General features: G+C 38.9%; 1 protein-coding gene across 3 annotated transcripts in view; it reads right to left on the bottom strand.

Annotated features, from left to right (window-relative positions):
• The window catches only part of EFCAB5 (EF-hand calcium binding domain 5), a 161,872-nt gene that overhangs the window by 116,863 nt on the left and 19,911 nt on the right, over window positions 1–25,098 (bottom strand). For 2 of the 3 annotated variants that reach the window (XM_072639852.1, XM_072639853.1), the window contains exon 4: window positions 11,226–11,799. In XM_072639852.1, coding sequence (XP_072495953.1) covers window positions 11,226–11,799 — 574 coding nt within the window. Of the gene's footprint in view, window positions 1–11,225; window positions 11,800–24,019; window positions 24,109–25,098 lie in introns of those variants that run through there. The other variant, XM_072639854.1, reaches the window with a different exon arrangement.

Raw genomic sequence — 25,098 nt, 5'->3', positions numbered from 1 at the left:
TTACTCCCTCTTCCTCTTTTCCTTAGAGAGGTGGGGGATGAATAGGTGCAAAATGTCGTATGTGCTGTTAACCATTGGCTTGTCATTTAGATCTTTTTCTGTAGTGAGACTAAGACTTACCCCTTAGCACAAAAGTAATACATCCTTGCTTCTGGCAGGGATGTGAATGGGCTGGAGGTTAGGGTTGGGGGAGCGGTGGTGGTAGAGAACACTAACTCTGCTTCCTCAGGTTACCTTTTGTCCTAACTCAAATACCTTTGCAACTAAACCAGAGAGGATCTCAGAAGTATGTTTAAGAGCATCTAATAATACATTAGGTAGCTATCAGCAATAGAAGGCTTTGTTTTTCTACAGAGAAATAAGGGTCAAAAGGGAAAGACTTAACCTCGGCTTAAGGGCAACCCATCTAGCTTCTGTTATTTGGGTGTGGTGTCTATTACTAAAGGGTTATCTGTTTGCCCTTATCTAAAGTTATAGTCCCTGAGCACTAGCAGACTGTCCCAAAAGACACGATTCCAGAAGATAGTGAGGAACATTGCCCAACAGAAATACCAGTGGAGTGAGAGAACAGCCAAGACTGCGACAAGACAAGACAAGCTCCATGGAGACACTGTGATCTGAAAAAAGGAGGGTGATGACAACAGAAGGAATCTGTTCTGCAGCATCAGAGGGACTTCTGATACAGGATCTTTGTGCAAGCTCACTCTCTTCAATGATAGGGTGCTTATTTATAGGAGAACATGTCTATGTTTTTTGAGGGTTTTTTTTTTAAGGGGGAAGTTTTCTATTACAAATCATCTTTCTCTACCATTTTAAAAAATGTTTTTGCTTTGAATAGTATCTTTCTACTCATTGAATAAAGAAAAAATAAAAAAAAACACCAGTGGGGGCTCATAAGTTATCATTTTGAGTGCATAAAAAGTCATACAGTACTTTGAATATGGGGTAGCTATTCTGAGGGCCCCATGTGTGAGAGAGGGTTGGTTCATGGTGCTGTATATACATCACAAGGGAAAGATCTGGGTGGGTGGTTTTGGAGTACATACAAAAATGATTTTCATGTTAATAACAAAAAATTCCAAAAATTAATTTTAAAGAATTTCTTCTACTTACCCATTCACTTTTCTTAGTGCAACTTCAGCTTTATTGGATTCAGGAATGACTGGTATTTAGAACAGATTGACAAGATGATTGATAGTTAAAGATATTGCTAGACTAAGCATTGATGGGATTTCCTGATATAAGGCAAGTGCAATGCCTTGGCTCAGCATTGAATATCAGCTGGCTTACAGTATGAGCAGACAGACATCTGTCTAGGAAGTCACAATGTTTCTCAGTTACATGGATGAGACATTCTCTTTGGTTTGCCAAGTCTTTACACTTGTATCTTCCGAGAATTAATTAATCAGCTAGACCAAGGTTTTCTGCAATGTAGCAAGGTCATCACCTAAAGAAGTGTGTGGACAATTGAAGGGGCCTTGCTCCTTTCCTTCCTATCCCAAACTCAGAGATGCCACATTTCTAACAGAAATACCCTCAAAGAATATGATTCGACACTCCATATGAGCTTGACAGAAGCAGCTTTGTTGGCAGCTTCTCATTCTCAGCTGGCTAAGGGAACTACCTGTATATTCTTAAAAACTGAGGCATCAAGGGTAGTCGTTTAGACTGACATCTTCCTCTTCCAATTAGTTATCTCAGAAAAAGGGGTTTTTAAAAATAATCTTTCCATGATTTGTCCCAATTTTCACTGAATATACATTAATATTCGATAGTCTACGGCTAGTCCTAGAAGATTGATAAGCCAGACTAAGAAGTAAAAAATCTCTCAGTTACATTTCCAGGTTCAGCACAGACTCCCCAGAAATTATGAGATGTTGGCAAATCCCATTTCTGACCTTGGGAATCCTAGACCGACCTTCCTGCTACAAGCCTGATCATTTTATACTTTCTGCATCAGGACTAGTATAGAAAGGGCTATCATCTATATTGAAGTTTGAGGAATATAGGAAAGGCTCTGTATCCCACAATTATGTTTGTCTGAACAGAAAGCAAACTCCTTGAGAGCAGAAATTATCTCATTTTTGTCTTTGTAACACTAGAACCAAATGCATTGCGTGGGATACATAGGTGCTTAATAAGTGCTTGATTACTAAGGTGCTTGATTGATTCACTGAATATCACCTCCTCCAAACCTGCCTAAAACTTGAGTATGGTCTATCATCAGCCTTATGTTTGACTTGCATTTATTAACTTCAATTTATCCGTAATCTCATCAATAAGAATAGTCTTTCCAATGGTACAAGCTACATCCCCAAAATACTCCACATGAGGTTCACCCAAAGTGCTCTGAGACCTTCTTTTTCTATTGAACAATGAAGCACAAAATTAGAAGAATAAAATGAGAAGAAATAGCATATAACTAAAACAGCTTCAATTCAGTGTATTCAAATATTCTATTGATTCCAAAGAATGGGAAATGGACAAAGGAATGGATACCAACATAGACTATCATTGCTTCCTGGGAATCTTAAGTAACGTAAAACAATTACCACAACAGGAAAATCAAAAGACCCCATAAATCTTGTTCTGTCACTTACTACCTCTGTGATCAGTCTCCCCACCTGTCTGCTTCCTACTAGTAACAAGTCCCTTGGCTTCTCTGGGCCTAAGTATCCTCATTTGTAAATTGAGGATGTTGACTCTGATAACTTCTAAGATCCCTTCTAGCTCTATACCTATGATGTTAGGAAATCTCTGCATCCAACATATTGATACTTCCTTGTCAAGTAGAGCAGAATGATGATCCTGAGAAATGCTGATTTAGAATACAAACTCACTAGCAAAATTTTACAAAGAATCAGACTGTGGGCAATGCTGCCTCATAAAACAATAAAAACAGGAGAGGGAAATCTAAGTTCACAGAAAGCTTGGGATGAGACCCAATTACACCAGGTTATTACAAGAGTATTTAAGAATGAAACTAGGAGACAAACAGAAATTTTTTTAAAACTCTGTTGAGATTTCCACAAGGATCTGTTTTCTTCATCAGTGACAGTGAAGTTGCCACTTTTGGACTCCAGCATCACAATCCCTAAACTCCCAATTTCATTAAAGAAAACATACTGTAAAGGTAGTTGGACCAAATTAAAAATCCACAGAGTATGCTGGAGACAGTACCATTTTGAGGGAAATGCAGAACAGACTGTTAAGATATATGAAAGAGAACGGCAAAAATCATGAATATTATTACTGCTGAGAAAAGGTTACCAAAAAGATGTCAATAACTACTGGTACATACACCTACTATCTCCTTATCTCCAAAATTTATGAGAATAATTTACATATGTATCAAAAGCATTCTTGGTAAAGTTGAGAGAAGAGACTAGGCAGGCATGTACAAATACTATTCTAAAGCAGACCTTTACTGTCACACAATTGACTGAAAGGTACAGCAAATATAAGGTCCTACTGCATTTACTATCTTTTTTAAAAGGACATTTTTAAGCCAGGTAGCTAACTTGGGGGATAGAATGCTAGAGATGGCATCCAGGAGATGAATTGGAATTATACCTCAGATACAATGAGCAAATAATGTAACCCCTCTGTGCCTCATTTTCCAAGTCTATAAATTAGATCTAATAAGAAAACAGATGTGAAGTGTTTTGCAAACCTTAAAGCACTAAATAAATGACAGTTATTATTGTTGCTACTGTTATGATTACTATTAAAAAGCTTTTGAGTTGGTAAAGAAAAATGCCATCTCTAATGTTCTTTTCCAACAAGGCATCATTCATGAATATATTAATATCATTATAAAGTCCTCAAAAGACACAGTTGTGATTTTGTTCCAAGGTCCTAATTTTTAATATCAAGATATTAATAATATACCACGGGTATTAAATCATGGTGATTGTACAGGGAACTCCAAGATGAGGGAGGTCCTTATACTCTGCAGGATGGTACCATTTCTACAACTGATAGCCTTAGAATGTTGCGTGGGAGTTTTAGACAGGACAGGACTTGAATCCAGATCTCTCTTGCTTCCACTATATTACATTGCTTTGTGCATCAAGGAAGTCATTACAAGAGGGAGATATGGGTTCGCTGTTTGCAGCTGTAATGGAACAGTCTCAGTGAAAGAAGGATTCCTTGGTGAAGTCCTTCAAATGCTTCTGTTGGCAGACTGCATCATGCAAATTGTTTTAAGCCCTTAGGCAGTGCAGAATCTCCTAAATTAGATTCATAAACACTCAAAAAGAGTTTGGCCCAACTATCTATACAGCAAAAACCAGATGGATGAAAAATATTTGTATGATACCCATTTGGAAGGACAGCCAAAAAGCTACTCCATGACACAGATGTAGCAGGTAGATAATGAGTTCTCAGGATTCAGATTTATAGGAGGTGTGATGAGCTGGATCCAGGACTAAATGTATTGGGGCCATTGTGTAGCATTTTCAGGGAAACCAAATTTCTGTTGGAAACAAAACCCCATCTTTTTAAGACTTCTTCAAGGGATGCTACACCGTGGCATATCCCAGAATGCCACAGTCTCTCAGGAATCACACCTGTGGATCAATCAAACAGGAGGGGAAAGCCTCAAGGCAAGATCAATAGATTGCCACTTAATACTAGTGATGAAATTTACTACTTCCCCATCAAAAAAAAAAGTGCAGATAAAGTTATCACTAAAGAAATAATGGATCCATCATGTAACAAATACTTTGGAGGCTTCATTTTAGTGGTATATCTAACATAATTAATAACACTTTAAGGTTTCATTTGATCCTTAAGCAATCCTGTGAAGTAGGTACTAGTATGATTTCATTTTTACAGATGAGGAAACTGAGGCTCAGAAAGGCTTAGGGTCGCCCAGAGGCAAAATTTGAACCCAGGTCTTCTTGACTCAGAGTCCAGCACTCTATTCTCTATCCAGAGGCAACCAAAATGGCATCACTCCAATTCAGTGTCCAGTACCCAAAATTCGACCACTGGATAGATATTCCTATGGTTTTCTCTGCTTTAAATATTATTTTTTGATTTTTTTGTAAACTTTTTTAATTTTAAACTTAAATACAAAGAAAAGAGAAAAGAAACACTGTCATGTACACAGCAGACCATAAGAAAAGATTCAATATAAAACAATAAATTTACATTTCAAGAAAACCTATATAATAAATACCATACATTATTTTCAAAGTTGCTTAGGTTTGTTTTTTTTTTTTGCTTCCTTGTTGGTTTTATTTCGTTCTTTGCTGTGCACTTTTTACTTTATTTTCTCCCCACTTTAAATATTCTTAGTAGCCTAATTCATTAAACTGATTTACACTAAGGTGCTAAATGGCTCATCAGATTGGTTTTCCTTTTAATAAGAGAGGCCCTGGTGAGATAATAAAAGCAGCTTTAGTGTGGGGGGAGTACTGAGGACTCTGGACCCATCTGTCAAGGATCATGGCCAGAAGCACTCTAAGTGTATCAAATATCAGAACTCTGTGATATTTTATTTCTGAAAGTAGCTGGGTCATGCTTTGAAAATTGTTCTAAGGAAACAATGATGTATCTTTGCCTTTGGATACAAATTACAAATGATTCCCTTTCTGTTCATATGCATGCTCAAAAGTTGGCAACCAAAAACCCTAAAGAGCTGGGGGGTTTAATTTAAGGTAATTGCACAATTGAATAATATTGCTTAAATATAAAGCAGTGAAAGTCAAAAAAAAATTAAATAAGTAAAAGTCACTTGGGCCCAATGGCTCCCTAAGAGAATGGAAACTTTTTTCTTGGATGCTGATTAACTTGAAGACCTCTATTTCCTGCTCCTCTCCTACGGTGGGTTAGACTGGGGAAAACACAAGTGATAGTTATTTCTGAATATTTTTTAAAAGCCTTACCATTTTCTATTACAAAACCTGGACACTTGAGCTGCAAGCCAGAAGGCACCAGGCAGGAGAACATGCCGCCATGGGCAGCATCCCCATGATTGCTGAACATTTTACAAAATTGCCTGACTCTGCCATCTGTTGACATGAAGATTCTGGGTTATTGCCATAGAGAGATGAAGCTCTAATCTCATCCATCTAGCCTGGGAGAGCAGCCTTAATTACTCCAACCCTTGAAGACTTCCCTGAAAAGAGTATTTGTCCAAATAAAAATCTACGTCCCTGGCAAAGAGAGACTCTGAATCTGCCAGCACTCAGAGTGACTTGAGTGAGACAAATGAATGATCCTTGCTCTGAGAAGGAAACCAAAGCATACATTTAGTGGGCTTATCCCTATTCTTCCTACAGATATTAACTCTGACTACAACTGTTTTAGATACTACATGAACCTTACTTATCTCTACTCTTGGTGGGGTACAAAGAGCCCTGAAAAAGTCAAAAGAATTGAGTTCTTCACTGTGATCCAGCTGTGGGACTTTGGGACTGGACTTGTGATTTCAATGGCATTGGAAACTCTCAAATGAGGAAATTTCCTCTACTTATAAAGGTTAGTCCTTTCTCTGGGACTTATATTAGTTGTCTAGAGCCCTGAGACGTTAGGTGATTTGCCCAGTATGTGTGCCAAAGGTGGGATTTTGACCTAGTTCTTTCTGGGTTTCAAGGCCAGGTTTCTGACCATTAAGTCATTCTGTTTTAATGTTGACATCTGAGATACAAAGACAAAATCAAGCAAAATCTTTCCTTTCAAAGCCTATATTCTATAGTGGGGATGCAATATGTAAACATGTAAGTACATACATGATAACTTGAGAGGAAGGGGATAGAGAGGCAGAGAAATACGGAGAGACAGAGACAGAAAGAGAGATCAAGCAGAGAGGAGGGAGAGAAAGAGAGTAAGAGACAGAGAGAGTGTGTGAGTGTGTATGTGTGTGTGTGTGTGAGTGAGAGAGACAGAGAGTGAGAGAGAGACAAAGAGAATAAGAGACAGAGAGAGGAGAGAGAGTGTGTGTGAGAGAGAGAAAGAGAGAGAGAGAGAGATCAAGACAGTTTAAAAGGAAATGGCACCTTAGTTGAGACTTGAAGGAAGGTAAGAATTCTAAGGAGCAGAAGTAAGAAGACAGCACAGTCCAGGTATAAGGATCATCTATACAAAGGCATGGAGGTAGGAGAGGAATGTCATATTTAGAGAGTAGCAAGCGGGCAAATTTGGCTGAAATCTAGAGTATGTGAATGGAACTCAGGTAGCTAGGTGATGTAGTAGATAGAGTGCTCATCTCAGAGTCACAAACAGGAAATAATGTGCAGTAAGTCTAGAAAGATAGTCTTGAAGTTGACTGTGAAGGGTTTTAAATATCAAGCTAAGTAGTGTGTTTTTTATCCTAGAGGCAAGAGGGAACCTTCAAGGATTCTAGAGGGAGAGAGTGATATGATCATACCTGTGCTTTAGGAAAATTATTTTGGCATCTGTGTGAAGATGAATTAGAGCAGGAAAAGATTAGAAGATGGAAGTCCCTATATAAGGGACTCTTTCAATAGTACCAGCAGGTTTTTTAATCTCCCTGGGCCTCAATTACTTTATCTCTAAAATGAAGAGGTTAATCCAGATGTTCACTAAGGTCTCTTCCAGCTCTAGTAACACATGATCCTTAGACAAATCACTTCACCTCTCAATCTCAATTTGCTGTCTATAAAATGGAAAGATTGAACTACATAATGTCTGAGGTCCCTCTTCTCTCTACCATTCTGCATAATTGCATCTGAAATAGGATTTTGCTGTTATTTAACCATATTTATCTCCTCAGGAGAAATTTTTATAGCCTATATTTCAAGACAGAGGTGGGCAGTGTTTGTCAACATATTGATTTAAATTCATGAAACCGGTTCCTAAATAGTGTTATTTATGCAAATAGGACTAAGTATAAATCTAATTTATTACACTTCAAGAACACATGGTAGGAGAAAATGTTCTTCAAAGTACTTATTAAATTGGATGATACAACTTTCTGTGTACTGCTGGCACTTCTCAACAGTATTAAAACTCCTGAGATTTGATCTCAAGCCATGTGCAAGGCTAGCTCTGACTTGACAGCAGAGAGAGGTACCCTCACAGAAGGCAATGTGATAGAATAGAGAAAACAAGGTCTTTAGGATCAGAGGGCCTGGGTTTGTAATTGCTTCTTTCATTTATATTTTGCATCATCTTGGATAAGTCACTTGATCTATGGGCTTCAGCCAACCCATCTTTAAAATGAGAGGGTTGCATTCAATGGCCTTTAGGATCCCTTCCAGGTCAATGATCCCATGATCTAGTTCCATGGGAACTGTTGCTGTCAAAGTTCCAATTATCTTGATTTGTTCATCGGAAAGGAATCCAGGATTAAAGTACAAAAGGGACCCTTGTTGGTCCCCTTTGGGAGTAGGCTGAATACAGCTAGGTCCAAAATAATTCAAATGATGAATCCTGTGGTCACATTATTTGGATTCACACTGCATATTTCCACTGAAGTTCTTTTACATAATCATAATTTTAGGAAGTGTGAATTCTAATACATATAGCCATATTAGGGGATTTATTAATTACACTGATTGGGACCTAGCTGTATCAGAAGATGCTGTCCAAAGGGAAGGCTGATAGTACATTAAGAGTCACAGATTTTTGTTTGTTAGTTTAGAATTGAAATGAATTTTAGTGATCTAGTCCAAGAAGAAACTGAGCTTCAGGGATGCGACAAGATCTGACTATCCAGTCTCATTCTCACTCAATGCAATCAAATTAATTTTTTTCTAAAATGTCATTTTCACTGTAGAATTTCACTGCTCAAAGGTCATAGGATCAAAGATCTAGAGCTGGAATGGACTCAGTGATTGTGTCATTTTATAGCTAAGTAAACTGAGGCTTAGGGAGATTAAGAGACTTGTCTATGGTTATATAAGGAAGGAACCTTAAGGTGGAATTCAAACGCAGACTTCTGGCTCTTTTGAACCCCAAAATCAATTTTCTTCCCACTATACCATTCTGTCTCCATCATCTTTGGGTTAAAAACCACATTTCTCAGACTACTGTTCAAAACCCTTCATAATTTCTACCTTACCTAGTTAGATATCCTCATGTCTTTCCAAAACAAATGCAACAAAGCCCCTCTATTCTAACTAGGCCAATTTCTTCACTATTCCATGAAAACTCCATGTTTAATCTCCTATGCTTCTCTTTGCTCCTTGGCACACATCAAAATTAATTTGTTATAAATTGACATTCTAAATGGCAACTAGGTGCAGTGGATAGAGCACTTGGTCCTGGAGTCAGGAAGACTCCTCTCTCTGAGTTCAAATCCAGCCTCAGACACTTACTAGCAGTAAGACCCTAGGCAAGTCATTTAACCCTCTTTGCTTCAGTTTCCTTATCTGTTAAATGAGCTGGAGAAGGAAATGGCAAACCACTCCAGTATCTTTGCCAAGAAAACCTCAAATGGGATGACAGAGTCAGACGGGACTGAAATGATTAGACAACAAAAGACATTGTAAATTCACTAGTACATGGCATAATATCAATACCCCTATGACAGAAGCAGGTCAGAACAGCTCCTGAACCCCAAATCTCATGCTCTTCCCACAGCCCCATGTCATTTCCCTTTCTGGAGCTTCTTAGCTAATCTGAGGTTTTCCAACTTTCTGGAAGATTTTTATATACAAAAACCAATTGATGGGAATAAATAAGAGGTGAAATTGCATTCATTTGTTCATGAATATTTGTTGTATGAATATGAATCAACAGTGTGACTTGGGAGCACAGTTTTTATAACATTTGCTTATAAATATGGCCCTTCAAGGTGGCAGCGAAAGGATGTCAGGGAATGAAGAAAAGTAAGTAGGTTCGGCAATAAGATCCTGACAGCATCAAAGCATTTTGATATATTGGTTGATTTTGTTTAATTTTTTGCCTCCGCTTTCATTATATACGAAGTATCTCAAAAGTCTTAGTGTAGTTTTAAGCTATACTTAAGCTATTTGCTTTTTACTCATTTTTCAGTTGTTTCTGACTCTTGTGACCCCATTTGGAGTCTTCTTGGCAGGGATACTGGAATGGTGTGCTATCTTCTTCTCTAGATGAGGAAACTAAGGCAAACAGGGTTAAGTGACTTGGCCAGGGTCACAGAGCTAGGAAAATGTCTGAGGTCAGATTTGAACTATGATCCTCCAGACTCCAGACCCAGCTCTCGATGCTGCCCTGCTATGCTCTTTACCTTATCAAATATTCTCAGAGCTTTGGTCAGATCTTTCTTTGGTACCCTTGTAATTAAAGTCCCCATTGGTGCATGTGTCATGTTCCTCTCCTTCCTGCCTTCCCCAGGAGTATGTAAGCTCCTCAAAGACAAGGATAGTTTCATTTAGGGTCTAGCAGAGTGTCATGCACAAGTGAGGCATGTGATAAATGTTTATTGAATTGAATTGTTATTATGCTGTTGTATGTCTATAAATCTTGTCTCTTTGACAAGACATGCTCCTTGAGAATATAGAAAACATTTTATATTCATCTGTATTCTAGAGAGGAAATAGAATAGAACAGGGAGTCATAAAACATAGATTCAAGTCCTGACTCCAATATTTAATTAGGTGACCTTAGTGAAATCATCTAACCTCTTTGAACTTCAGTTTTTCTATCTGTAAAATGGGGATAATAATACTTGTATTACTGAATGATGAATTTGGAGTCAGAGGATCTTGTGACCTTGGGCAAGCCCCTCAAACTCTATGGGGCTGAGTTTCTTCATCTGTAAAATGAGGGGTTTGGACTAGATGGCATCAAAGTACCCTTCAAACCCTAAATCTTTGATCCTGAGACCTCAAAAGGTTATTATGAAGAACAGATAATTATGATAATGAATAGAAATGCTCCTATAGCCACAAAGTACTATATAATCGTAAGCTGATGTGTTCCTCAGGGCTGGTCATACAGGGTGAAAGCTGGAAGGACAGAGGACATCAGGTAAAGAATCCTCTAGCTTTATAGATGGGAAACTGAGACTTAACTACTCAAGCTCACACAGAGAGCAGGGAGCAGGACCTAGACTCCAAATCTAAATGTCTTTCCATCAGTCTACATCACCAAAATAATTCTTATCCAGTCAATAAAGAATCCTTTCCTTCAGGCTCTTTGCTATTAGGAAGATGCTAAACAGCATGTTTGACTTGGATAATTCCCACCTTCCCAGTTTTTGCTTTTGGGGGGGGGGGGTATTTTTGGTAAAAGGTGATCATTCATCTAGAAAACATGCAAAAACTCACCTATTGAAGGGACTGTCAGGAATCTTGGTTTTCATCTCCTTTGTGACATTTTTCATTGCTTTCAAATAACCAGATTCTGGTAAATCTTTTTGGTATCTGGGATTGTGTCTCATCAGGTATTCACCCAGATAATTAATTGGATTAAATGTTTTCCTCCTTTTGGATCCCAAAAGCTTCCTCTTTTCAACCTCCTTTAACAATTTTTGAACTCCTGGTATTAGGGTAGGCAACAGCTTCTCCAGCAAATACGCTTGAGTATCCAATGTCATTTTGTCATCATTCAGCCATTCGTTGGCCAAGCTATCCAAAGGGAACTTTTTATCCATCTTTTTGTCTAGTTCCTTTTGCAGAAGAAACTTATTGACTACATTATCCTGCATGGCCATGGATCTTGCCTCAATTTTTTCAAAGAAATTGTCCCTCCATGGAAACATGCTTTCTGTCGTCTCTGGAGGTGGCAAAGCCACGTTCTCTAATGTCTCTAATTCATGAGCACCTGATGTTGCTACGACAGATGCCCTTTCAGAAGAAGACTTAGGCACCTCTTCGACCTCATCTTCTTGTACTTTTTCTTCTGGGGGAAAAAACAACAAGCAGGAAGTCGGTGATAGAAATGAAATTTATGCAATTGTAAGATCACTTGAGAAAATGGTTTTCCCACCTATATAAAAGGTCTCTGTTTAAATGTATTTCCTCCTACTCTCATATCTCCAGTCCCTTTCTTTTTCTATTTAGATAAAACATGGTTCTATTAGCCATTGGAAGTTTTCCTCACACTTTTCTTTAGTCCGTTAGATGGTAAGTTTCTCAAGGGCAGGGACTATCTTTTGTCTCTTTCTGTATCCTCAGAAAGTTCTTAGTATGTGAAGCTATGTGCCTGACACATAGTAGGCATTTAATAAGTGTTTACTGATTGGTTGAATTTCAATCCTATAGTTAACTAAAATTCCTCTTTAGGTTCTATGTTTTCCCACTTTCCTAGGAAATCTTCTCTTTCTGGATTTAGACTCAAAATATTAGAGATAGAAGGAAATGTTGAGTCATCAAGCCCATTTTACAGTTGAGGAAACTGAGGCCCAGGGAGGTTAGGTGATTTGTCCAGGATCACCCAGGTAGTATATCCTGATACTTGTGCAAATATAAGCATGTTTAGTGCAATGCATTTGTAGAAAGCCTCTAAATGGAACCTTAAACTTTAACTAGTCTAATCCCTTCTTTTGACATAGTAGGAAACTGAGACCCAGAGAAGTCTTGACAAAACCCATACAACTAGTTTCTGGTACAGTTGGACAAGGTCTCAATTGATTTAACTCCCAGTTCATTGACATCACCCCACTGGTAACATTTTTTAACATATATTTTAACTTTAAAAAACAAGTAAATACAATGAGGTTATATATAATACCATAAATTCAAATTTATTTGTAATTGGATAAAAGAGGGAAATATGTAATACTTAACAAAATAACAGCAATAGTATCTTCTTTGAGCTGAGTCTCCTCTTCTCTCTTTTCTGTCTATATGTTTATTTTATTTCACTGCTTTTAAATAGGGGTTTATGGATGGGGTAGTATCTTTAGAGTTTACCTACAGGAAGCCTTCCCCAACCCCTCCTAATCCAAGCCTTCCCTCTACCAATTAGCTTCTATTTATTCTATACGTAGCTTGGTTTGTATATATTAGTTTGCATGTTGTTCACCTCCCCCCCCCCCAATAGATATAAGTTCCTTGAGGGGAGGAGCTTTCATATTCCTCTTTCTGTATCTCCACTGATTAGCACAGAGTTTGGCACACAGTAGGTGCTTAATACATGTTTACTGATTGATTGATCTTGTGTGATTCTTGACAACGTTCTCATCCCAGGACGTCCTGCCCAATGTGACTTTTCAGTACATGAAAATAGATGAAGGTTGTGTGAACCTGACATCTTGAGGAATCCCTTTCACTAAAGCAGATGCCAGTTGCATTTAGGAGACATCTTCTAAACAGCTATCTGAGGCTTCGGAAGTTAACTTGCTTGGATCATATAGTTAGTCCGTGTTAAGGACAGATTTGAATTCACCTATCCAAATCCAAGCCTAGCATTCTAATACTGACATCGCACTATGCCTATACATAGCAATGCAGTGGAATATGATTCAACCATAAGATGGCAAAGCTTAGAGGATACAGAGAAATATGGAAAGACAAATGGCTCAGAAAAACAGCAGCACAAAACAGTGGAAATCACATAAAGTTCTGGAGTCAAAGGACTTGGGTTCAAATTCCAATTCTGATCCATACTGTCTGTATGACCTTGGACAAATCAAGCTTTCTGAGCCTCAGTTGCCCTGCAGGAAACGGTAGGATTAGATGGTATCCAAAGTTTCTTGCCACTCTACATCTATGATCCCAAGTGAAAACTTTTTAGGAGGGGAGGGGCAAGCATGGATTGGTAATTTAATTGGTCTGGGAAACTCTCAAAAAAGAAACTCCTATCAATATGGATTGGTATCTGCTATGCAATTTATAGTTTAAGAGAGTTTGTTGGGGCACTGAAAAGTTCAGAGACTTGCTCAGGATAACGTCTTCTGCAACTTTGGGTGGGTGGGGAGAACATTGTGGTCTTGTCCTTGTTCCCTAGGCCCCCACACTGACTTCTACCTCCTGAAATTGGGCCCCTCTGGATCTTTGAGGTTCAGAGTTCGTGGCATCTCAGGTCAGAGTGCTTAGGACCTTGGAGCCCTTGGGACAGGGGGCTCCTGGTCTGAGTACTATTGTACCCAAAGGGATAGTGACCTTTCCTGTCACATCAAAAGTCCCTCCCATGTGTTCCCAACCACCATGAGGCTTCTCAGGGGAGCCCTCCAGGCTCACTGCCACCACATGCAAGCCCTTGCAGGCCACAAGTATCTCTGGCCTGACTGGTGATAAGAGATGGTTTGTTTGCCTGCCCCTATCAGTGTTTGTTTTGGCCCACGTACTTCTGGTTGACTCTCTGTGCAGTTCTGAGGTAGAGGAGATAGCAATTCTCAGTGGATTTCTTTATTCAGTTGGGTACAATATTTGTTTTGTTTTATTTTTTTGCTAGAGTAGAAGCTAACTTGCTTGCATCCACTTGGGAAACCATTTGGGTCCAATTTCTACCTCCCCTCCCATTTTACAGAGGAGAAAACTGGTATCCAGAGAGCTGAAATGACTGTCAAAGGTCTTATAACAAGTTTGCAGTATAGTTAAACCAGATCTCAGGAGTCCAGACTCCTTTTTAATAGCATCTTTAGCAATATAGTCCGAATAGAGCACCGGACTTAGAGTCAGAAAGACCTGAGTTCAAATCCCATCTCAGACACTGCCTTATAATCCTGGGCAAATCACTTAACCTTGGCCCAACTTATCTGTAAAATAAAATTTCGAGGTAGAAAAGACACTTTAAAAAATCTCCTAATCCTTTCATTTTACAAGTGGAAAAACTGAGGCCCCAAGAAGTAAGGTGACATTACTGAGGCAATGTAATAAATTTAGGAGAAAAAGAACACTTACTAGCTATGTAACTAGGTTCTAGTTCCTCATTAGTAAAATGAAAATAAGAATACTTGTACTCCTACCTCCCAGGGTTGTGAAGAAAGTACTTGGTAAAACTGTTAATTGCTATACAAAAGGATTTTTTATTTAAAAAAAAAATATGTTAGCACCTACCTTTCAAGGTTGTTGGGAAGATCAAATGAGATAATATATGCAACATGCTTTGCCAACCTTGAAGTGCTTTATAAGTTTGGTTATCATTACTGTTGTGAGGCCATGTGGTAATTAATATCACCTGAGTTCAAGTACTATCTCTCTTTGTTCCTCTGGTCAAGTCATTTAACCTCTTGGTTCTTTAGCTGACTCTCTAAGACTCTAAGTTATAGAGAAGATGATGATGTGAATTGGTGGGAGTGCTGTATAGTAATAACATTAAAAACCCTATTCCAATGAATATTATTGGAATCACTAGGGTTTGTCCATTTTAGTAACTTATTTTTAGTGCCAGATCCTTCTCCCCAAAATTGTACAATTCACAACTCTACCCAGTCGTGTAACTCAGTGTCCGTTTTCCCCATCCTTGACAATGTTGAATTGCATTATTTTTAACTGTCTTTGACAACTTTATGGCTACAATATTGTTTCTCTAAGTGTTTTTTTCTTTTGCATTTCTCTCATTAAAGAGTTTGATCAGCTCTTGCTACAGATTATGAATGGTTTGCATTTTTCCCCTTGAGAATAATTAATTCTTGATTAATGCCCTCTGAGGGGCACAGATCTACCTCATGCAAATTTGTATCAGTTCCACATAGATCCTAGTGGACTAGATTACTTATGTCTGGATGTGAAGAAGCACAAGCCTCCACTAGGGAGTATCTGATGATTGTGGGCTAGGGACTGAGTACCCACCCACTACAGATCAATCACATTCCTTTAAATTGTCTATGTCAAACCCCTACTCAGAGTGACATCCCAACTTCTCCTCTCTTCCATCTGTTCCTCCACTAAGGCTGCTCAGCACAAGGGTGGCACAATTTGGAATTGGGTTAGATGCCAACACCAACTGTGCTACAAATGTACAGGATTGTAAGTGGATTAGAATCCTTTATCAACCACAGTTATAAATCAATGTATTGTGTACCCAATAGCCTTCAGAGTCACCTAAAATAATAATAATTAAGTACCTATGGCTTTAAAATGCTGATAATATGCTATATGGGGGTGGGTAGGGAAAAATAACAAAGAAATCCAAAGTTTTTCCCCACAATCATTATGTAAAGGAGCTTTGGATAAGACATACACTCCAGTCACTTTCCACCCTACTCCTTTATGTCACTGTTCACAATTCATTTCTAAGTGCTGATGCAGCTAAATTTTTTCCCCCAAAACAAAAAGAGCAATGATCCAGAAAATCCAGAAGTCATCTATATTTGGCTTTGCAATGCATGATATGATTTTGTGGGTGGTGACCTTACTTCCTAATTATAGTTTTCCTGGGCTAATCTTTGAATTAATTGGCAACCCTTGAGCAAATAAACATACTGGATGCCAGTGGTTAAGAATGCTGATGAGGAACTCATCCAGCATAACAACAGTTTGCCACAGATAATTTTATTATCTCTTAAGAGTGTAGTTGTTCAGTCAGTTCCACCTCTTTGTGACCCCGTTTGGGGTTTTCTTGGTAAAGATACTAGAGCAGTTCACTATTTCCTTCTCCATCTCATTTTACTGATGAAGAAACTGAGGCAAACTGGGTCACATAGCTAATAAGTGTCTGAGGCTAGATTTGAACTCAGGAAAATGAATCTTCCTGACTTCAGGCCCAACACTCTATTCACTGCATCACCTATCTGTCCTCACAGCCCAAGACTACATTATTTTTTTTTTTCAGTGTCAAATCACATTACTGAATTATACTGTGCTTTCAGTCCATTAGAACCCCAGACCTTTTTCATAACAGCTACTGTTTATTCATGCCTCTTCTCAACTGATAAACACTCCCCTTAGTTTCCAGTTTTTTGCTGTAATAACAAGACTGCTACAAATATTTTTGTATACAAGAATTCTTCATCCTTTGATCTCTTTGGGGTTGCAAATTCTTTCAGTGCCCTAGGATATAATTTGTCCCAGGTAGTATTATTCTCCCTAATCCTTCCCAAGGAAAATAGAACCAGGAATGGGACCTGTCACGGGCTATGACTAAGGGTTTTTCTACCTTTATTAAATGCCTATTGTGTGCTAGGCATTATACTAAGCACTTGGGATACAAAGAAAGGCAAAGAACAGTCTCTGCTCTTAAGAAACTCACAATAAAAAGGGAGAAAACATGCAAACTTTTTCTATGTACTAACTATGTATAAACAAGCCATGTATAAGATAAATTGGAGATAATCTTAGATGAAAGGCTTTAGGATTAAGATGGGTCAGGAAAGGCTTCCCTAGAAGGAAGGATTTTAGCTGGGACTTGAAGGAAGCCAGGAAAGACAGGAGGCAGAGCTGGGGAGGGAGAGAATTCTAGGCATGGTGGACAAATAGTGAAAATGCCCAAGATCAGGAGATGAAAGATCTTGTGCAAGGAAAAACAAGGAAGTTAGTGTGACTGGATCACAGTCTACATGGTGGGGTGGAGAGGTGGGGGGAGGGTGACAGGTAAAATATAAAGAGAATAGAAAGGTTTTGTCTTTGTCCTTTGTTGCCAAAGAAGACCATGCCATCAGAGAAATAATGACATGACTTGCACTTGACTTTGTTTTGAGTGAGGGAGGGCTGTGCAGGTCACCAGCCTCACTTCTCCTCCAGAGCCATCTGAATCCAGTGACCAGATATTCATCAGGATGACTGCAGATGACCCAGGATGAGGCAATTGGGGTCAAGTGACTTGCCCAAGGTCACACAGCTAGTGAGTGTCAAATGTCTAAGGTGAGATTTGAACTCAAATCCTCCTGACTCCTGCATTGGTGCTCTATCCACTGCACCACCTAGCTGCCCAAGAAGAACAAAAAGGGGAAGGACTTTGAATGCCAAAGAGGGTTTTATATTTGATCCTGGATTGATGTGTTTGTCCTTGGTTTTTGAAGAAGACCATGACATTAGAGAAATAGTGACTTTGTTTTGAGCCACTGCAGATGATTGAATAGGAAAGTGACATGGTCACATCTGAGTTTTTGGAAGATCACTTTGACAGCATAGATCAGGTAATTAAAGCCATCAGAGAGGAGGAGATCACTAAGTGAAGTAATATAGAGGGAGAAGGGATGAGGGCCCAATGCAGAGCCTTGTGGGATATTCATGGTTAGTGAGCCTAACATGGATGAGGATCTAGCAAAGAAGAAGGAACAGTCAGATAGGTAGAAGGAGAACCAGGAGGGAGAAGAAGATATACTGAAAACCTAGAGAGAAGATAAGATCAAGCAGGAAGTGGTGATTAGCAGTGTGGAAGGCAACAGAGTGATCAAGGAGAATGAGGATTGAGAAAAGGCCCTTGGATATGGCAGTTAAGAGATCATTGGTAACTTTAGAGAGAGTTTTGGAAGAATGATAAGGGCATTCTTTCCATGGTACAACATGCCAGGTGGGCCCTGAAGTTTGGGACATTATCAGATTGTAGATTTAGAATTAGAAGAAGTCTTATGGAATACCATGCAGAGAGAAAGTCAACGTACAGAGATATATGAACTGAGCTGGGAGGCTGGTCCAGTAAACAGGGGTTGTTCAATGGATAAATAAAGTAATGAGATCTGGTGATCAGAATGAGAGATACCCAGTCAGGATGCCCAGGTTCCAAATCTTATACAGTTCCCCACACTCCCTACATGATTTCATATGGATTCTGCATAGTATGATGCTCTGTTTCTCTTGGTAGGCCCTGGCTTCTAGCATCCTTTAAATTAATTGCAGCTAAGTAAGAGAAAAAGAGGGGCAGCTAGGTAGTATAATAAAAAGAGCACCAGTTCTGGAGTCAAGAGGACCTGAGTTCAAATCTGACCTCAGATATTTGACACTTATTGTGTGACCTTGGGCAAGTCACTTAACCCCAATTGCCTTGCCTTCCCCCTTCCAAATAAATAAACAAATAAATAAGAGAAAAAGAATGAGAGAGCCAGATTTGAGATTTGATATCCATTGAATAACTCTTGGCTCATTTCTGATGTTATTCTTGTATTTGTCTTTAGGTGCATATTTCTTCACACATGCACGCACGGCACGCATGCACACACACACACACTTCCTATCATTTGTATATATCTTTTTAAAATTCCAGGTTGATCAGAGAGCTTCTTGTATATCTTTAAGTGCTGCCACATTTTCTTTGAATGATCTCAAATTCATTCATAATTGTCTAGTTTTATTCTTAAGAACCTTCTACTCCATTTGATCTCTTTCCTTTTAAAGCTTCATGCTATACGAGTATATGTGTATATATACAAAGATATATTTGTGTGTATATGTATATATGCTATATGTGTACATAAAATATACATATATGCTTTTTTAATCACAAAACTTTTGATAAAGTATCTCTTACTATTCTTATGGAGAAGATAAATATGGACTAAAAGATAATCTAATCAGTTGGATTCAGAAGCTGTTGGACGGTGGCCATACAGTTAACTATGATAAATGGTTCAATGTCAATATGGCTGGCGTCTTCAATGGAACTTCCCAGGGATCTATTCTTAGCCCTCTGCTATTGAACATTCTTATCAATGTTTTAGAAAAAGATATAAAGGTATGATCATCAAATTTGCAGATGGCATCCAGCCAGCAGGAATAGGCAACATATTATGATACGAACCAGCTAGAACAAAGATGTCAGACCCTGGTCCAGCAAGTCACATGCAGCCCACAACACTCCTCAGTGTAGGACTGAACCAGATTAAAATGTAATTTGGAAATATTTAACAAAATAAATAAAATAAAACAGAAACAATGTTAATTTGTGGTTCTCTAAGTCAATGTGTAGCCTGTGAAGATCCCCACACATAGTTTGGTGGCCTTTGTTTCTATTTCAATTTGATACCACTGGACTAGACCAATCTAAATCTAATTCAATGAAAATCAGGAGAGATAAATGTAAAGTCATGCTTAGCTACAAAATAATCAACTTCATAAGTGTAAGACTGGGAGAAACATGATTTGATATCAGTAATTCTGAAAAAGATCTGGAGATTTTAAGGGACTGAAAGCCTGATGTGAGTCAGTAGTGTGATTTGGCAGCCAAAAATGCTAATTCAATCTTGGGCTACATTAAGACAGGAGGTAATAGCCCCACCATGCTGTGCCCCCTTCCAACCTTAGCTGATGTATTGTGTTCAGCTCTGAGCACCATGGTAGAAGGGCATTGATAAGATGTAGGGTGTTCAACCCAAGAAAGGCTGTGGTGACTCATGAGTCATGACCTCCATAACTTATGAGGATCATAGACCTGGGTATGTTTAACCTGAAGAAGACTCTAGAGGAATGTGCAAGCTTTCTTCAAATGTTTAAAGGGCTATCTTGTCAAGGGAGCGTTAGACTTGTCCTGCTTGGTCCCAGAGGGTAGAGCAGAAGTAATAGGTGGGCATTACCAAGAAGCAAATTTAGGCTTGATATGAAGGAAAAACTTCCTAAAAGTTAGGGCTTCCAGTAAGTAGAATGTGTTTCCTCAAGAGGCAATAAGTTGTCAGTCTTTGGAAGACTTCAATCATAAACCAGGCAACAACTTCTTGGGTATATGATAATGGGAATCTCTTACTTGTATGAGTTTACTAAGATGGCCAGTGAAGCCCCTTCCAACTCTCAAATTCTGCCATTCTGTAATGATGTCAGGTGATTTGTGAATTACAGAGCTTTGTAATGTCTGAAGAACCAATATTGGTACAGTAAGCCATGTGGCATAAGGCACAATGTATGCTAGATTTGGAGTCATGCAATGCTATTTCAAAGCTGGCTCTACACCCTGAGTGGTCTTGGGCAAATCACTAAATTTCTGGGTTTCAGTTTCCCCATCTATAAAATGGGAGGTGGGGGTTGAACTATATGACCTCTAAAGTGCTTTGTAGTTCTAAATCTATCATCCTATGCCATAAACACATGGATTACCAACTTGCAAAGAAAATCATTTTAAACTACTCAAGTTACACTGGCATAATTTTATCTTTAATAATTCAGAAGGTATTTAACAACCATGCAGGTCATTGGGTTATCTTTATAAATATCAATTATCTTTGCACTAAAAATGTGCAGAAGTATTGGATAATTAAGAACATCAATAAATAAAATGTTGCAGTGTATCGCTGGCTCACATTCAGACAAAAAAAGGCTTTGGAAATGTGTTTATGTTTTAAAGATAATTGTTTCCTCAATAACAAACAAAACTTACTGGACTTGGAATCTAAACTAAGGTTTCATTTCATGTTCGTTTGTCTCTTTAACAGAGCCTCCACTGACCAGTAAGTTGGCTTTTGTGTGCTGAGAAAGGGTATTTACGTGTGGTAGAACCATAATAGATTCAGGACTTCCTGCCCTCAAAATCTTTTGCTTCTAGGATTTGGGGGCTGAATGAGATGAAAAACCAAGCATCTGGGAACAGACTTTTATATAAACATTCACTCTGGGAACCCATTTTTTAAAAAATGATGATAAGGAGACATCAAGGACAATAGATCTGTTGGGATCAAAGATCAAGATGTCCTTTCTGATTGCCGCTGTGTAGTACCTGGCTCTAGAAGTGAAAAGGCCTGTGCAGACACCCTTAAACAGTCAATATTTTATATGCAGAATGACCCAAATTGCTAGGGGACAACATTATTTATGAGCCTCTTTCCAGGGCAAATTCTCCTGGTCAGATAAAAGAAAGGGGGGCAAAGGTGATTGCTTTATCCATTCAGTTTTTTGGTTTTTGGTTTTTGGTTTTTTTTTTGTAAGAAGTTCTTGTGTTATTACAAAATTCTAAGTCTACCAGAAAAAACTCTCACACACTGTGGTCGTTGCTGTGCATAAAGTTCTCCTGGTTCTGCTCCTTTCACTCAGCATCAGGTCATATAAGTCCTTCCAGGCCTCTCTGAAGTCTTCTTGTTCATCATTTCTTATGGCACAATAGTACTCCATTACATTCATATACCATAATTTATTCAGCCATTCCCCAATTGATGGACATCCCCTTGACTTCCAGTTTTTGGCAACTACATAGAGTGCTGCTATAAATATTTTTGTACATGTGGGACCCTTTCCCATTTTTATGATCTCTTGGGGATATCCATTCAGTTTTGATTGGGGTTTATTTAACAGTCCAAACCCTACCTTCTACAGGAGGCCCTTCCCAGCCCCCCCAGCTGCCAAGATCGTATCTGAGACTACCTTCCATCCCCTTTGTACTTATCTAGTGATTTATACAAGTTCTCTTCCCCTTTAGAAAGTGACCTCCTGGAAGGAAGGGATTGCTTTTGGTTTTTGGTTTTCTTCCCTCACTTAATAGTATTTTATTTTTTTCCAATTACATGTAAAGACAGTTTTCAACATTCACTTTTATAAGATTTTGAGTTCCAAATTTTTTCTCCCTCTTTTCCTCCCCTCCCCCTTCCCAAGACAGCATGCAACCTAATATAGGCTATACATGTGCAATCATATTAAACATATTGCCCCATTAGTCATGGTGCGAAAGAAGAATCAGAGCAAAAGGGGAAAACCACAAGAAAAAAACAAACCAAAAAAAGAGATAATAGTATGCTTTGATCTGCACTCAGACTCTAGTTCTTTCTCTGGATATGGATAGCATCTTCCATCAAGAGTCTTTTGGAATTATCTTAGATCATTGTATTGTTGAGAAGAGCTAAGTCTATCAAAGTCAGTCATCAATCAATGTTGCTGTTACTATGTACAATGTTCTCCTGGTTCTGCTCACTTCACTTAGCATCAGTTCATATGTTTTTCTCATCAGTCATCAGTTTTTCTGAAATCCACCTGCTCATCATTTCTTATAGTGCAGTAGTATTCCATTACATTCATAAACCACTACTTGTTCAACCATTTCCCAATAGATGGAGATCTCCTCAGTTTCCAATTCTTTGCCACCACGAAAAGAACTGCTACAGATATTTTCATACAAGTAGGTCATTTTCACCCCTTCTTAAAATCTCTTTGGGATACAGATCTAGCAATGGTATTGCTGGGTCAAAGAGTATGCACAATTTTATATCCCTTTGGGCAAGTTCCAAATGGCTCACCAGAATGGTTAGATCAGTTCACAACTCCACCAACAATGCATTAGCATTCCAATTTTTCCACATCTTCTCCAACATTTATCATTTTCCTTTTTTGCTATATTAGCCAATCTGATAGTGTGAGGTAGTACCTCAAAATTGATTTAATTTGCATTTCTCTTATCAATAGTGATTTAGAGCATTTTTTATATGATTATAGATAGCTTTAATTTCTTCATCTGAAAACTAAGGCAGGGACTGTTTGGACTTTTCTCTATGTCTCTGGCTCTTAGCCCAGTCCCTGGCACTAGGTGGCTGGGTGGATTGAGTACTGGATTTAGGAGTTAGGAAGAAATGAGTTCTATTCCTGCCCCCACACATTTATTTGCTGGATATTCCTAAGAAGTGAGGTATTCCCTAAGGGCAGCTAGGTGATGCAATGGGCCTGGAATCAGGAGAACACATCTTCATCAGTTCAAATCCCACCTAGCTGTGTAACTCTGGGCAATTGCTTAACCCTATGTGCCTCAGTTTCTTCATCTGTCCAATGAGCTGGAGAAGGAAATGGGCAAAACACTCTAGGATCTTTGCCAAGAAAACCTCAAAATGGGGTCATGAAGAATGACAAGAACAATTCTAGGAAAGTCACTTACCCTCTGCTTTAATTTCCTTGTCTGTGAAATGCACTTACCTCCCAGGGTTGTTGTGAGGAGCCAAGGAGATAATAAATGCAAAGTCCTTTGTAAGCCTTAAGGGACTAGGTAAACACTGGCCATTATTATTATTGACATGTCACGAGTCCTTAATAAATGCTTGCCAACTCTTTTGTTAACAGGCGACAAGCTTTCTAAAGGGGGTTTTCCTTCTATCGGAACACAAGGTGCCTTCTCACCCACACTCACTGTCCCTATTCTTATGTGTACTCAATGTACAAAGAATTAATTTTATTCAAGTCTCTGAGTGGAAAGAATACCTCTTCCTAGCTTGTTTCTCCCCCTTCCCTCCCCAGCCCCACACAGGGTAGATCTTTCTTTTCCTGCTTTCAGGGCAGAGCTGGAGATGAACAGCAATTTAATATATAACCATCTGTCCTTGGTTCATTAGAAAACTCACCCATGAATTAGTGTGTATGCTCAGTCTGGGATCCAGGCAGCCACTTCTCCCCCAGTGTGTTTCACTGTTACAGGTTGCTAAGCAATAATCCCCGTGCTTGATTTGGTCCTTTCTCCCTCCTCCCCAGCCCCAGTTACCTTGGTGCTTCTAGAAGGGGAGATCCAGTGTTTGTAAAAAATAATGGCCAACATTTAAATATAGCTTTAGAGTGTGCAAAAATCATTGTACAAATATGTTAATCCTCACAACAACTTTATAAGGCAGACACTATTATTATCCCCATTTTACAGATGAGAAAACTGAAGCTAAAATAGATTAAGCCCATTGCCTAACATCTGAGATAGGATTTGAACTGACTCCCTCTCCAGGACTCTGTCCAAGGTGCCTACTTAGATTAAGTGACTTGCCAAGGGCACGCAATCAATATGTGGCCGAGGTGGGATTTGAACCCAAGTAATTCTGACTCTGCAGACACCTTTCTTGCCCCTATGCCTCTCTCCAGGTCAATTCTGGGGTCATATATTGACTTTTGGAATGCTTTCAAGAGAATGAATGAGAGCTCAGGAGAGATTCTTCTGCCCAGAGACCCTAGACAGATCCACCTCTGTCTGATACTTGGTTCTCCATCCATGGTTGTGGCTGTGCTGATGACAGCCCCAGCCCAACCCTTGTGGAAAGGGCGTTAAATAAAAATTAGTTGCCATAGGCCTCAGCAGGTATTTCCTTTCCCAAGGAATCATATAACTGTGGTGAGGCCAGCTGCTAGTTATACTGTCTAAAATCAACACAGAAGAGTTACTCAAAGAGCTGGGAGATGTACCCTCTGAAAACAAACCCTGGGGAAGTCAGCTGGCTCACTCTGGCAGGAGAATTTTTCAACACTGAGACATAATGTGGCAATGGCAAGGAGACAGAAAGAGGAAGTCTCAAACAGCCTGGAACCGAGCCCCCAGGAGCCCCCACAAAGATCTAAGCTTGACCTTTTGCTGCTTAACATGGCTATTAGTGACTTGGATAAAGGAATAGAGGGCATACACGTCCCACCTGTAAACAACACAAAGTTGGAAGGATAGCTAACA

The sequence above is a fragment of the Notamacropus eugenii genome, chromosome 2 (assembly GCF_028372415.1).
Source record: "Notamacropus eugenii isolate mMacEug1 chromosome 2, mMacEug1.pri_v2, whole genome shotgun sequence".
NCBI lineage: Eukaryota > Metazoa > Chordata > Mammalia > Diprotodontia > Macropodidae > Notamacropus > Notamacropus eugenii.
Note: the sequence above shows the minus strand (reverse complement) of the source record. Positions and strands in the feature narration are given on the sequence as shown.